Source organism: Camelus dromedarius, chromosome 9, assembly GCF_036321535.1.
Source record: "Camelus dromedarius isolate mCamDro1 chromosome 9, mCamDro1.pat, whole genome shotgun sequence".
Taxonomy (NCBI): domain Eukaryota; kingdom Metazoa; phylum Chordata; class Mammalia; order Artiodactyla; family Camelidae; genus Camelus; species Camelus dromedarius.
This window is the reverse complement of record NC_087444.1, coordinates 70,007,420-70,022,083: the sequence shown is the minus strand read 5'-3', so window position 1 is coordinate 70,022,083 and position 14,664 is coordinate 70,007,420. Positions and strand designations below refer to the sequence as shown.

The 14,664-nt window shown below is 60.3% G+C and overlaps 1 protein-coding gene across 6 annotated transcripts in view; it reads left to right on the top strand.

The window, feature by feature from the left end:
* Positions 1-14,664, top strand: part of CIC (capicua transcriptional repressor) — a 26,877-nt gene extending 12,213 nt beyond the window's left edge. The window contains exons 1-20 of one of the 6 annotated variants that reach the window (XM_064489362.1): positions 3,493-3,698; positions 5,694-5,843; positions 5,931-6,165; positions 6,250-6,379; positions 6,475-6,657; positions 6,741-6,906; positions 7,760-7,962; positions 8,058-8,283; positions 8,716-8,819; positions 9,078-10,305; positions 10,397-10,584; positions 10,954-11,075; positions 11,175-11,341; positions 11,458-11,748; positions 11,845-12,170; positions 12,434-12,687; positions 12,789-12,940; positions 13,019-13,150; positions 13,452-13,583; positions 13,670-14,664. In XM_064489362.1, the coding sequence (XP_064345432.1) occupies positions 3,632-3,698; positions 5,694-5,843; positions 5,931-6,165; positions 6,250-6,379; positions 6,475-6,657; positions 6,741-6,906; positions 7,760-7,962; positions 8,058-8,283; positions 8,716-8,819; positions 9,078-10,305; positions 10,397-10,584; positions 10,954-11,075; positions 11,175-11,341; positions 11,458-11,748; positions 11,845-12,170; positions 12,434-12,687; positions 12,789-12,940; positions 13,019-13,150; positions 13,452-13,583; positions 13,670-14,037 (4,824 nt within the window). In that variant the 5' untranslated portion in view covers positions 3,493-3,631 and the 3' untranslated portion in view covers positions 14,038-14,664. Of the gene's footprint in view, positions 1-3,492; positions 3,699-5,693; positions 5,844-5,930; positions 6,166-6,249; positions 6,380-6,474; positions 6,658-6,740; positions 6,907-7,759; positions 7,963-8,057; positions 8,284-8,715; positions 8,820-9,077; positions 10,306-10,396; positions 10,585-10,953; positions 11,076-11,174; positions 11,342-11,457; positions 11,749-11,844; positions 12,171-12,421; positions 12,688-12,785; positions 12,941-13,018; positions 13,151-13,451; positions 13,584-13,669 lie in introns of those variants that run through there. The other 5 variants (XM_031456985.2, XM_064489359.1, XM_064489360.1 and 2 more) reach the window with 5 other exon arrangements.

Genomic DNA, 14,664 nt, shown 5'->3' with positions numbered 1-14,664 from the left:
TCAGCCTGTGCCACTCTGGGTAGCAGTTGCTGTCTCTGTCTGTGCTCCCTGTCCCGAGGCTGGGGTGGGGTGGTGCTGTGGAGACTGTTTAGGGTCAGACCTTTTGTGGAGTTGGTTATGGGGTAGTGCCAGGGGTAGAGGGGATGCACTATAGTTCTTCCTGGTACCTGCTCTGAGTGAAGGATGGTGTTGCACCCCCTCTCAGATGGGGCAGGGGCCCTGATTTGAGGAATACCCTCAACCTTTTCCAACTAGGGAGGCCCCAGTTAGGGTTGGGGATGCGTGGAGAGATGGAACTGTCAGGGGACAGGACCTGCTCTCTCTTCTCCACTCCTACTCACCCCTACCCAGGGTTCCTCTACTCTGAACAATGGAAGCTAAGTATAGGGCTGGCCCAGTGCCCAGGGCAGGGGGGCCCTTCCCACCCGGATTCCGGCCCCTCCCTGCCAGGCTGGGCCCCCACTTGCCTGTACCCTACCCTGTAAGGGGCCTCTTCCCATCCCTCCTATGTGGGCACTGTCTTTTACCAGATGTGCAACCCTCCCAGATGTATGAGGCCCTCTTTCCCTACTGTGCCAAACCTAGCTCTTTTTCTCACTCAATAGAAGGGAGGGAGCTGGGGGCAGGGTTCCTCTGAGCTCAGTCCCTGGGCTGCATTGCCTGGGGAAGGGGTTAACTTGCCAGTAGGTGAGTCACTGGTGGGGAGGGGAGGGGGCAGTGGTGGGGAGATAGTGGCCACATTGATTTCAGGCTTGATTTTTGCTTCTTATTGCAGTCCCTGGGGCAGTGAGGTAATGGAGGGTCTGAGTCTGGGGCTGCATAGGGAGGAGGGAGCAGCCACCTAATAGTCCCTCCGGTGGTCCCTCCAGGCTCACAGCCAAGTGTCTGGCCATGCAGTCTCTGGAGGTCGGAGGGCTACAGACCTCCCTTTTCCCTCTGGGCTCAGGTTACCTGTATTTTGCCCCTTCCCCATTCCTTCAGCTCTGTCTGTGGATACAGCAGGCTGGGAAAGGATTTGTCTGTGCCTGTCACTGACCCCTGCCTGTGTAGCTCAGTCTTGGTCCCTTTGAGCATGTGCAACCTTTACCTACCCAGGTATGACCCCAGGCCTCTGCCTTTACTGGATGTGGCCTCAGGGCCCCTCTTGGGTGATCCAAGGCCTCTGCCTCTCTACCTAGTGGGCCCCAGACCTTGCCTGTGTCTCCCTGTATGCCCTCTGACCTTTCTGTAGTTCACCAGTCTCTCTGGTATTGTATCTGAACATACTCCCATTCCTCTGTTGGGAGTCTCAGCTGTATCCACCCTGAGGTTAAATTTTCTGTAGTGGAAAGAGCACTTGAATTGGAGCACTGGGCTGTTACATCCTGGCTGCATGATCTTGCACAATTTATTCAATTTCTCTGAGCCTCATTTGTTTCATCTGAACAATGGGCATAATAAAGTGTACCTTCTTAGTGGCTGTGAGGATTCAATGAACAGGATAATACATTACAAGCTCCTAGCACATAGCAGCCCCAGTGTTAGTTTCCTTTCTTCCTCTTGGCCCTCTTATGGAAAGGGTGGCTCCCAGCCTAGAGTGGTGGTCCCCTGCCTTCCACTGTGAGGTGGAGGGTCCCAGGTGTCTGCTAAGTGTCAGGCAGGGTAGCTGATTGATGGGAATGGCCAGGGCACTATGTATACCTGATAAGCCAGGGTACTGAAGTAGTCAGTGCTCACCAGGGTAAGTTTATATAGTGTATGGGGTCAGTACAATGGCTTTTATGAGAGTTTCCTGTGTGGGGGTTGGAGGGGCGACAGGAAGGCCATGAGTGTGTGGCTGTGATGAGGTGTGTGAGATAATTCTGCCTGTTTGATATGTTGTGTGTTTGTATGATGATTCACATGGGGCTGGTGGATGCGTGATTAGGATGTGCGTTGGTGAAGCATCTATGACCTGCCATGTATGAAATGGGTGATGTGAAGAGGATGGGTGAGAATGAGTGTGTGTGATGGTGGCTGAGGAGTGATGGACGGTTAGTGTGGGAGGTAGTACATTTATGTGAGCAGGTGTTCCAGGTGTGTAGCTGAGGGGTGATGGGCGGTTAGTAGGGGAGGTAGTACATTTATGTGAGCAGGTGTTCCAGGTGTGTAGCTGAGGGGTGATGGGCGGTTAGTGGGGGAGTTAGTACATTTATGTGAGCGGGTGTTCCAGGTGTGTAGCTGAGGGGTGATGGGCGGTTAGTAGGGGAGGTAGTACATTTATGTGAGCAGGTGTTCCAGGTGTGTAGCTGAGGGGTGATGGGCGGTTAGTGGGGGAGTTAGTACATTTATGTGAGCAGGTGTTCCAGGTGTGTAGCTGAGGGGTGATGGGCGGTTAGTGGGGGAGGTAGTACATTTATGTGAGCAGGTGTTCCAGGTGTGTGACTTCGTGTGTGAGCATTAAGACGGAGAGTAAATGTGACCATGGGGTGTGTATGAGATAATGGGTGTGGTAGGAAAGTCTGCCCATGAGGAGTGTGTGACTGCTGTTGTGAAAGTTGATGAGGGTTCGGGGGTGGCTCGTCCACCCCTAGGCGCAGTTCGTCTCCCCTGCGGCGCTGTGCGTGCCCAGGTGGGCGTGAGGAAGGTGGGCCGAGCCGCGCGCGAGCGTGTTCCTCGCGCGGACTGGACACACAGAAGCACCACACACAGCCTCGGTGCTTCCGCAGCGCAGCGCCCCGAACCGCCCCCCTGGCTCAGTGCCTTTACTGCAGTGCGCCCTCCCTGCCGCCCTCCTCCCGCGGTCCCGCCCCGGGCCGGCTTGGGGCCAACCAGAGCCCGCCCCGCCCTGCCCTCATTTGCATATGACTGACGTTCCCCCGGGGCGGCCAATGGGGGCGGGCGCGGCGGGGCCTGACCCGCGCGCGGCGACGGTAGCCAATAGGCTCGCGCGCGGTGGGCCGGGCTTGCGCGGAAGGCCGCGGGGGAAGCGGGGAAGGGGCGGGGGGAGGTGCGGCGGGGGGAGGGGAGCGCGTAGTAGTGGCGGGGCGGGGAGGCGGCGGTGGTTCGGCGCGGGGCTCTCTCGGAGCGCACGGACGCACGCACGCTGGTCCGTCTGCCCGCTCGGGGCCGGAGGTCGACTCGGCGCTGAGCCGCGGGCCCCGGCCCGGAAAGGCGGGGCGCGGCGCCGGCAGCCGGGGCGCACGGGGCCAGAGCCGTTACCCGCCGGAGCTGCGAGGGAGGGAGGGAGCGAGCCAGCGATCGGGGAAGGGAGGGGGCCGCCCCCGCGCACGCGCGTGGCGCCCCGCCCCGCCTGCCCCGCCCGCCAGGCTCCTCGCGGGAGGAGGGAGAGGGAGGGGGCGGCGCCGATGGCCCCGGTGCCGCGCGCCCCGTGACGGCCCCCGCGCGCGCCGGGGGGCGGGGCGGGGCCGGCGCGCTCTGACCTCCCCCCGCCCCCCGGGCGGCGGGAGGCAGGCGGTGCTGTGCGCAGGCGCGCCCGGCAGAGACCCCCGCGTGGGGCGGCCGGAGGGGGGGTGGCGGGGGGGGGCATGCGGCGACGGCCTCCAGCTCCCCCCGGGCCCGAGCGGCGACTGCCGAGGAGCCGGCGGCGGGCGGAACGGCGGCGGCCGCTGAGGAGGCGAGAGCCCCGTCCAGGTCCCCCCCGCGCCGGACCATGTACTCAGCCCACAGGCCCCTGGTGCCCGCGTCCGGCGCGGCCTCCCGTGGCCTCGGCATGTTCGGTCAGTAGCACCTGGGCCCTGGGACTGTAGGGGTCAAGGGATTGGGGTACTGAGTGCGGAGTAACGGTGATGGGGTGTAGTAAGAGAATGGTGGAGGCAGAGTAAAGGGGAAAGTTACAGAGCTCGGCTGGGCCAAGTGGTTAGTGATGGCAGGTGAGTGTAGCGGAGCGATGGGAGTGCAGAGTGGGGAGTAACTGGGGACAGCTGTGATGTTTAGGTGTGGGGTGGAAGAGATCTGTTGTCATGGGAGGTGAGGGGTGCAGAGTAGCTGGCTTCGTAGCATGAATTACAGTAGGAGCAGGGTGAGACCTGCTAGTGTGGAATAGAGAGGGGGAAGGGGCTGGGGGCTGTGATTGAGTAGTGGGGCTAAGACCAGGTCTTGAGAAGTAAGCGAGGCACTGTTTGCTCAGAACAGAGTGATGTGTTTGTGGTGTGCTTTACGGAGAGGGGCAGAGACCCAGGAACCTGGAGGGTAGTGCAATGGGGAGGAGTTCAGGAAGGGCAGGACCAAAGAATTGTTCCCCCATTGTCTGCTGGGCCCCTTCTTCCCCACCCAGCAGAAGATGAGGAGGCCTTGATGAGAAGGATCTCTGTGAAGAGAAGGTCAGGTCCAGGTCTCCATAGGCTGTTAGGTTTTGGAGGGCCCAGCAGGCTTTTGGGGCTCCAGTGCCCCAGTGGTAGGGGTTGGGATTGTCCTAGTGTCTTGAGTCCCTTCCAGTGTTGGCTGCTTTGTTCCTCTCCTGTTGCCTCGATGTCTACTTTTTCTTTTGTCAGCACCTCACAGAATCAGGTCTTGAGGCCAGTGCCTCACACAGGGGCTCCCCTAGGCCAGCCTTCTGAAGGCATGGGCTGCGGTGGGTTGGGGAGGGTCAGCCCAGGTCAGATTGATCTAGACCAGGGGGAAGCATGGAATGATGGGGAGCAGGGCTAGGGCGTTTCCCTTCTCTCTTCATGGTCTTCCCCTAGCAGGGGCCTCCTCTGCTGGTTCCACTTCCCCCAGGGAGCCGGCAGTGAGAAGGAAGCCCACTCTCAGCCTGGGCCAGCCCCAGGAGTCCAACCAGGGGTGGGACCCAGCCTAAGGCTGGCTCTCCTACCACCTAGCTCCTGGAGCAGGAGATTAGACCGCTAGGACTGGTCCCTTGGTGAGGGAAGAACTGTCCTGTGCATATCTTCAAGGAAACACCTGGCACTTTTGCCTTCCCTGGGCAGAGACTTGTAATGATTCTCTTGTCTGCTTCTTTGTCTGTGCCTTTTCTTTGGAGTAGTTTACCGCATCTTCCCATCTTTTGGGCAAGGGAGCTGGATGCTACACTAAAGATTAACTCAGGGGTTTAGAGTGAGGGAGGCTGAGAGGCCTCTTAATGGGCAGTAGATTCTCTTTGGGGAGGAAAGAGAGAGATGCTGGAGCCCCCTATGCCCAGCCCTGGAAGGGCAGGTCTTGCTCCCTGGGGTCTGTGGTAGGGGGAGGGAGGCAAGGAGAAAGGCCTGAGTCCCCATGCTCTGTGGGTGATGGAGAGGGGGAGGGAGATCGGGCCATCTGCCTCAGGAAAGAAGGGGAGTGTGAGGCCAAGGTGAGGGGCTACATCAGATGGCAACATGGTGATTGAAGTGTGGTATGACTAGGGGAGGTCTTGGGGTTAAGGTCTTGGGGCCTTGGGAGAGTGAGGTGGCAGTCAAGCATGGCCTGGTTTGTGACAGGATCTAGTCGTTCCTCTGGCCTGGTCCCTGGTGGCAAGGCTAGTGGAGGTGGAGGTGGGGGAGGGAGTGGGGTATGAGGGCTATTTCCCTTCTTTGCCTCTTTTCTTTCTTATAAATCTAGTGATCTTTCAGGAGGAGTTTTTTTCTGAGTGATGTTACATGCATGAGATCAAGGGACTCTGGGGTTGGGGAAGGGGGTGTAAAGAAGGGTGGAGCCCTTGTCCAGGATAGAAAAGAGCTTGAGTTGGGGGTCAAGGCCAAGCTCTCCTGCACAATTCAGCTGGCTCCTTCCCACAGTGTGGACAAACGTGGAACCTCGCTCTGTGGCCGTGTTCCCCTGGCACTCCTTAGTCCCCTTCTTGGCGCCCAGCCAGCCTGACCCCTCTGTGCAGCCAAGTGAAGCCCAGCAACCTGCCAGCCACCCAGTGGCCTCCAATCAGAGCAAAGGTAAGGGGTGAGGGGCTGTGGGAAGCCACAGGGTTGGGGTTGAGATGGCCTAAGAGCCCTCTGATCTGCCTATCGCTCTGTCCTCAGAACCTGCTGAGTCGGCGGCTGTTGCTCACGAGCAGCCACCAGGCGGGACAGGGAATGCTGACCCTGGGCGGCCCCCGGGAGCTACATGCCCTGAGAGCCCAGGGCCCGGACCCCCCCACAGTTTGGGGGTGGTGGAACCTGGAAAGGGCCCCCCTCCCACCACTGAGGAGGAGGCCCCTGGTCCACCAGGAGAGCCCCGGCTGGACAGTGAGACGGAGAGTGACCATGATGATGCGTGAGTGCCCTGAGCTTGGGGCTGTGGGGGAAGGTGGTGTGGTGGGGAATATGGCTCTCACCTTCCCTGCTGCTCCCACCACAGCTTCCTCTCCATCATGTCTCCTGAGATCCAGTTACCTCTGCCGCCTGGGAAACGCCGGACCCAGTCCCTCAGCGCCTTGCCCAAGGAACGAGACTCATCTTCAGAGAAGGATGGACGCAGCCCCAACAAGGTGCCTCATCTCCACCTGTCCCCAGCTCACCCCATGGCCATCCAAGCCTGTCTCCCCAGTCCTAACCGCCCGGCTCGGGCCTGTATCTACTGCAGCGGGAGAAGGACCATATCCGGCGGCCCATGAATGCCTTTATGATCTTCAGCAAGCGGCACCGGGCCCTGGTCCATCAGCGTCACCCCAACCAGGACAACCGGACTGTCAGCAAGATCCTGGGCGAGTGGTGGTATGCCCTGGGACCCAAGGAGAAACAGAAGTACCACGACCTGGCCTTCCAGGTAATGCTGCCTCCTCTTGGCTCCTCTTCAGCTTCTTCTGGTAGGGTGGATGAGTGAAGGGTCTCCCTGTCCTCTCCTGCCAGGTGAAAGAGGCCCACTTTAAGGCCCACCCAGACTGGAAGTGGTGCAACAAGGACCGGAAGAAGTCCAGCTCAGAGGCCAAGCCTACTAGCCTGGGGCTGGCAGGAGGGCACAAGGAGACGCGGGAGCGGAGCATGTCGGAGACAGGCACTGCCGCTGCCCCTGGAGGTTAGTGAGCCCTTGGGCTCTTCTGCCTTGCCACCTCCATCCCTGACATCTGCTGGCCACCCCGTTGCTTGCTCACCCCTTCCCCAGAAGCTCCTCTCTACTTTATCATGCTTTGAGGTCCCTTACTCACAAAAGAACTGGCAATTGTTTCATGTGAAGGTGTCAGGAAGGTCCAGATAGGCAAAATTTTCAGGGAGAAATCTCATCATCAATTGGTATTTACTGAGCATTTAGTACATAATAGGCACCAAAAGGAGTATAATCTCTAGTATTCAAAGCCATATGCTGTTTTCCAAATGAGGAAACTGAGGCTCAGAGACGTAAGATCATTTATTTGAAGTCATCGAATACTAATAAGTAGCAGAGACCAAATTTAAACTCCAGTTTGTCTGACTCTCAAGACCACAGTTGGAAGCCCCTCATTGACTGCTTCTCCTGACTGAGGGTGTCTAGTGTGCTTGGCCCTATTCTGAGGAGCTTTTCTGGAGTGATCCTGTGGGTTTGGGCCCACAACTGTGATAGAGAGGATGTTCTTTTCTGTCTGAGATGAGGGAACTGAGACCCAGACGGGCCAGTGGTTATTAGCTAGCCAGCGCCACACACCTGTCTGCAGGCTTTGACGCTCTCAGAAAGGCGGCTTCCCAGGGAGGTATGGGCTTGCTTCTTGCAATGCCAGAGGACAGGAACCAATGAGAAATGCAGTTAGTGATTGGTATGTCTTTTCTGCCAGGTGGCTCAGGAAGTCCAACCTGCTTCTGCCCAGTATCTAGAAATATCTGCGGAGGGCTTGGCCAGCCTGGGTGCTGATAGGAGGCTTCTGACTCCACACCACTTCTTTCTTTCCGCTCTACAGTGTCCTCGGAACTCCTGTCTGTCACAGCCCAGACGCTCTTGAGCTCGGACACCAAGGCTCCGGGGAGCGGCTCTTGTGGGGCAGAACGTCTGCACACAGTCGGGGCACCTGGCTCAGCCCGGCCCCGAGCCTTCTCCCACAGCGGGGTCCACAGCCTCGATGGTGGGGAAGTAGACAGCCAGGCACTACAGGAACTGACTCAGGTCCGGAGTGCAGGCCATGGGGGTAGGGGAGATGGGCAGGGAGGGCTGCCTGAAGTGACAGCCTTGACCGAACTCTCCCTGCACTTGCCCTGCAGATGGTGTCTGGCCCTGCATCCTACTCTGGCCCAAAACCTTCCACGCAATATGGGGCTCCAGGCCCCTTTGCAGCCCCCAGTGAGGGAGGCACCCTGGCGGCCAGTGGGCGGCCTCCACTGCTGCCCACCCGGGCCTCCCGTTCCCAGCGTGCCGCCAGTGAGGACATGACCAGTGACGAGGAGCGCATGGTCATCTGTGAGGAGGAAGGGGATGATGATGTCATTGGTGAGCAGTCGCAGGGCTCAGAATCTTGTCCAAGGAGCAGCAGGCTAAGGTTTGGAGGGTGGGCAGATCTAGACCCTGAGACCCTTCCTTCCTTTCTTTTTCTTCCCTTCCACATTTGTTTGTGATCACCAGTGTGTTCAGTTCAGGCCCTACTGAGTAAACCCAGCTGTGCCCTCAAGAAGCCCCTGGCCAGACAGGAAGCTGGGAAGGCATGGCTGGGCTATTGGGCACAGTATTAGATGCTGATACCAGTGTGCTCTCAGGGTCCACTAGTGGGCAGGTGGGTACACCTGGGCTGAGGAACAGCATTTCTGTACAATGCTTACTGCCAATTTGGGGCAAAGCTGAGGCTAGAGCCAGGCTCCAGGCTCTTCCTCCTGGGCAGCCTTGTACCCAGCCCCTTTACCGACGCTGTTTTCTCTGTGCTCTCAGCTGACGATGGCTTCAGCACCACTGACATTGACCTCAAGTGCAAGGAGCGGGTGACTGACAGCGAGAGCGGAGACAGCTCTGGGGAAGACCCAGAGGGCAGCAAGGTGAGGGCTTGAGACTTGTTGCTGTCTGGTCACATGCATCTTGGGAGGGGGGACACCCATTTCTGTGTAAATTGACAGAGGGGGAGATTAAGGCCCAAAGAGGGCGAGCTACTTGCTCCGTGGGGAACTGGGTCACAGCCTAGGTTGAATGAAGGCCTTCGGCTGGCCTGGTTGCCAGGTGGGACAGGGAAGCAGGGGTGGGCAAGTTGTGCGTATCCAGGCTTCCCTGACATGCTGTATCTTCCTTCTTTGACTCAGGGCTTTGGCCGGAAGGTGTTCTCACCTGTGATCCGTTCCTCCTTTACCCACTGCCGTCCATCACTGGACCCTGAGCCCCCAGGGCCCCCAGATCCACCTGGAGCCTTCGGCAAAGGATATGGGCCCACCCCATCCTCCTCCTCGTCCTCGCCTGCCTCCTCCTCAGCCTCAGCAGCCACCTCCTTCCAACTGGGCTCAGGGACCTTCAAGGCCCAGGAGTCAGGTCAGGGCAGCACAACAGGCCCCCTTCGGCCCCCACCCCCTGGGGCTGGGGGCCCAGCGACACCTTCTAAGGCCACCCGGTTTCTCCCCACGGATCCTGCCACCTTCCGGCGCAAGAGACCTGAAAGTGTAGGGGGCCTGGATCCACCAGGCCCCTCCGTCATTGCGGCACCTCCCAGTGGTGGGGGAAGTGTCCTGCAGACACTGGTCCTGCCCTCAAACAAGGAGGAACGGGAGGCCAGTGGAGCTCGCATGCCTTCGGCCCCAGCCCCACCGCTGGCCTATGGGGCCCCAGCAGCACCCCTGTCCCGCCCGGCTGCCACCATGGTCACCAACGTGGTCCGGCCTGTCAGCAGCACTCCTGTGCCCATTGCCTCTAAGCCTTTCCCTTCCTCTGCCCGGGCGGAAGCATCTCCAAATGATACAGCAGGTGGCAGGACTGAGACAGTCACTGGGTCCCGGGCACCTGGGGGCTCCCCACTAGGTGTCAGCTTAGTGTATTCAGATAAGAAGTCGGGAGCAACCACCTCAACAGCCCCACATCTGGTGGCTGGGCCCCTACTGGGCACTGTGGGGAAGGCACCTGCCACTGTCACCAACCTGCTGGTGGGCACCCCGGGCTATGGGGCCCCAGCGCCCCCCGCTGTTCAGTTTATTGCCCAGGGGGGCCCTGGCAGTGGGGCAGCTGCGGGCTCAGGAGCAGGTGCTGGGAGTGGCCCCAATGGGCCAGTGCCCCTGGGCATCCTGCAGCCAGGTCCCCTGAGCAAGGCTGGGGGAATCACCCAAGTGCAGTACATTCTGCCCACGCTGCCCCAACAACTTCAAGTGGCGCCTGCCCCAGCCCCTGGGACCAAGGCAGTGGCTCCCAGCGGCCCTGCACCCACTACCAGCATCCGTTTCACCCTCCCGCCGGGCACCTCCACCAACGGCAAAGTCCTGGCTGCCACTGCGCCCACTCCTGGCATCCCCATCCTGCAGTCTGTACCCTCTGCCCCGCCCCCCAAAGGTGAGGCCTGGGTCGGGCAGCACAAGGAGAAGGGCCACAGGCCTATTCAGCTCCCTTGTAACCACTTCCTCCCTCATCTCTTTACTTGCAGCCCAGTCAATTTCTCCTGTGCAGGCCCCTCCCCCAGGTGGCTCAGCCCAGCTGCTACCCGGGAAGGTACTGGTGCCCTTGGCCACCCCTAGCATGTCAGTGCGGGGTGGAGGGGCCGGCCAGCCACTGCCCCTGGTGAGCCCACCCTTCTCAGTACCTGTGCAGAATGGTGCTCAGCCACCCAGCAAGGTAAGGACACCCTGGTGGTGGCCCTACCTGTTCCTCGTTCTCTTTCTGGATGTTAGTCTCTATGTCCCGTGGTTTCTGTCTGCCTTTTCTTCAGTCTCCCTTTCTCCCTTCTTGTCTATTTGAGTCTCTGTCTTGCTGTCTTCCTCGACATCTTTGCACATCTTGATTTTGCCATCAGTGTCTGCACCTTGTTCCTTCTCTGTGTCTCCCATCTCTTGCTATTTTCTTTCTCTTTGTTTCTCCCTTCCCATCCCTATCCCAAATTCTGTGTTCCTTGTCTCTGCTGAGATCACCCTCTGAGTTCTTGGTCCTCCCTTACCCAACTCTGGGTCGCCACCTCACCTCAGCTCATGGTGCCCTTGCCCACAGATCATCCAGCTGACTCCGGTACCTGTGAGCACACCCAGCGGCCTGGTGCCGCCCCTCAGCCCAGCCTCGCTCCCTGGACCCACCTCTCAGCCTCAGAAGGTCCTGCTGCCCTCCTCTACCAGGTGACTGCAGTTGAACCCTCAACCTGGAGGTCAGTGCAGGAAAGGGGTTGGGTGGGACCAGCTCACCTCATGCCGCCCCCTTTCCTCTCCCTTCGGCAGAATCACCTATGTGCAGTCAGCCAGCGGGCATGCGCTGCCCCTGGGCACCAGTCCTGCGTCTAGTCAGGCTGGAACAGTCACTTCGTACGGACCCACGAGCTCGGTAGCCCTAGGCTTCACCTCACTGGGGCCCAGTGGCCCCGCCTTCGTGCAGCCCTTGCTTTCAGGTGAGGGGTGGCATAGCAGGCAGAGCTGGGGACCAAGGGTGGAGCTGAGGCAGCCCAGACCCTAACTTGGGCCCAGGCCTGACTTGGCCCCCTGCCACTCCTCTGTCTCTCTGCAGGCCAAGCCCCGCTGCTGGCTCCCGGCCAGGTGGGCGTGTCGCCTGTGCCCAGTCCCCAGCTGCCTCCCAGCTGCACAGCCCCCAGTGGTCCTGTCATCACAGCGTTTTACCCCGGCAGCCCCATCCCCACCTCCTCAGCATCCCTGGCCCAGCCATCTCAGGCTCCACCAGGCCTGGTCTACACTGTGGCCACCAGCACCACCCCACCTGCTGCCACCATCCTGCCCAAGGGCCCATCGGCCCCTGCCACTGCCACCCCGGCCCCTACCAGCCCTTTCCCTAGTGCCACAGGTGGGTGTCGGGCCAGCTCAGGGCAGGGTGAGTTGGGAGACCCAGGGGATGGGCTCCAGTCAGGCCTGGCTCAGCAAATGCTCTTCTCTCCACCAGCAGGCTCCATGACCTACAGCTTAGTGGCCCCCAAAGCCCAGCGGCCCACCCCTAAGGCCCCCCAGAAAGTGAAGGCGGCCATCGCCAGCATTCCTGTGGGCTCCTTTGAGGCAGGTGCCCCTGGGCGGCCAGGCCCTGCACCCCGTCAGCCCTTGGAGCCTGGCCCAGCCCGTGAGCCCTCTGCATCTGAGTCTGAGCTGGAGGGGCAGCCTACAACGCCGGCCCCCCCACTGCCCCCAGAGACCTGGGTTCCCCCAGCCCGGAGCAGTCCCCCGCCACCCCCACCTGCTGAGGAGCGGACCAGCTCCAAGGGGCCTGAGACCATGGTGAGTGCACAGTGGGCCTGGAGGGTTCCTACTGCTCCTTGGCTCGCCCTTCAGTCCACTGTCTGTTCCACTCCTTTTTCCTCCACACCTGTCTGAACTGCGCCCTTATGGGGCCTCCTCTGTCACTCCAGCTTGTCCGTATGACTGGGTCTTCCCCAAGGTTCTGTGACTCGGGCAGTCAGTATTCATGTCTTCATGTTTCTGGTCTCACCCTGGTGGGTCTGAACCCAGTGTCTTCCATCTCCCTGCAATCTCTGTCTCAGGCCAGCAAATTCCCAAGCTCATCTTCAGACTGGCGCGTCGCTGGGCTGGGTCTGGAGAACCGTGGGGAGCCTCCCACCCCTCCCAGCCCTGCCCCTGCTCCAGCCTCAGCCCCTGGTAGCAGCAGCGGCAGCAGCGAGGGCAGCAGTGGGAGGGCAGCTGGGGACACCCCTGAGCGCAAGGAGGCGGCCAGTACCGGCAAGAAGGTGAAGGTGCGGCCCCCGCCCCTGAAGAAGACCTTTGACTCTGTGGACAAGTGAGCACGGGCTGGGGGACTTGGCAAAGTGTGTGGGTTGGTGGGAGAGGGGGCAGCTGCAGGCTGGGACAGAGGAGGTGACCCTGCCCGCTCTCCAGCAGGGTCCTGTCGGAGGTGGACTTCGAAGAGCGCTTTGCTGAGCTGCCCGAGTTTCGGCCTGAGGAGGTGCTGCCCTCGCCCACCCTGCAGTCTCTGGCCACCTCACCCCGGGCCATCCTGGGCTCCTACCGCAAGAAGAGAAAGAACTCCACTGGTAGGCGAGTGCAAGGCACCCAGGGTAGGTAGGGGCAGACTGGGGCTGTCCCCACTGAGCCTGCTTCTGTTTAACCAGACCTGGACTCTGCCCCTGAGGACCCCACCTCGCCCAAGCGCAAGATGAGGAGACGCTCCAGCTGCAGCTCAGAGCCCAACACCCCCAAGAGTGCCAAGTGCGAGGGGGACATCTTCACCTTTGACCGTACAGGTGCTGGTGCGGTGGCAGGCAGAGCTGTGGGGTTCCCAGGGCCTCCAAGAGGGGTGGGGTCTCAGGAATGGGGTTAGAGATGGCATAGGTGGGTTGGGTATCACTGAGAGAAAGGACAGTAGTAGGTCAAGGGTGGGTTGTGGAGTCCAGCAGGCCCCTAAGTTGCCACATGACCCTGGGTGGTTTCCTTCTCTGAACACTGCTGTGAAACATAATTCATTGAGGGCAGAGTGGTCACACGGACAGTGGTGGAGGGCCAGGCTGCCCCGGAAGGCTTGACTGCTTCTCATGCCACTCCCAGGTACAGAAGCTGAGGATGTGCTCGGGGAGCTGGAATATGAGAAAGTGCCATACTCATCACTACGGCGCACCCTGGACCAGCGCCGGGCCCTAGTCATGCAGCTCTTCCAGGACCATGGCTTCTTCCCATCAGGTGAGCAGGTCTCGGAGTCTCGAGGGGCACTTGGAGGGGGCCTGCCTGCCCATCTCACCCTCCCCTCCCCACCCTTCTGTCCACAGCCCAGGCCACAGCAGCCTTCCAGGCCCGCTACGCAGACATCTTCCCCTCCAAGGTCTGTCTGCAGTTGAAGATCCGTGAGGTTCGCCAGAAGATCATGCAGGCGGCCACTCCCACAGAGCAGCCCCCCGGAGCTGAGGCCCCCCTCCCTGGACCACCCCCCACTGGCACTGCTGCTGCCCCTGTCCCCACTCCCAGCCCTGCTGGGGGCCCTGACCCCACCTCACCTGGCTCGGACTCTGGCACGACCCCGGCTGCCCCGCCACTGCCTCCACCCCCAGAGCCAGGGCCTGGACAACCTGGCTGGGAGGGGCCCCCTCAACCCTCACCACCCCCTTCTGGCCCCTCCACAGCTGCCACAGGCAGGTGAGGGGCCCCTGAGAAGATCCCAGACCCACAGTATCCCCCTCAGGACATGGACAGTATGTAGGTGGCAGGAATTGGGGGGCAGGATGGTTACCTCCTCCCCAATAAAGCCATTTCGTCCTTTCCAGTTTAGGGCGGAATGAGGCCTGCTCCTCTTGTCTACCCCCTCTCCCCACAGCTCCCTCCCTGTGATGGGGGGCAGCTGAGGGGAAGCAGGGGCACAGTCTCCCTCCATTGAGCCCCTGTACATAACCTGGAGTGTGTTACCTTCAGACCTTTTCACTTGTACTTTATGCAAAATGGCTCGCGTGAGGGCCGCAAGCTGGAGGGTTGTGCAGGCCTCAGGCCACAGGGAGGCACCTGTGGAGTAGGGGGAGTTCATGTACCCCTTTTTTCCCCAGAGGGGCTGGACTCAGGTTAGTTTGGGGGTGGGGGCTCCTGCACTTTGCCACAGGCATGGAGAGGGTTCTCGCCTCACCCCCTCTGCCCTCCCAACTTGGGTTGTACTTTCTAAGAAGGTGATTTTCCCCTCCCCTCATCCCCATCCCCAGAACAAAACATGTTGATCATGTGCAATATTTCTTACTGTGCCGAGAAGCCGCAATGACCGAGATTAAAGCTGTTTAACACA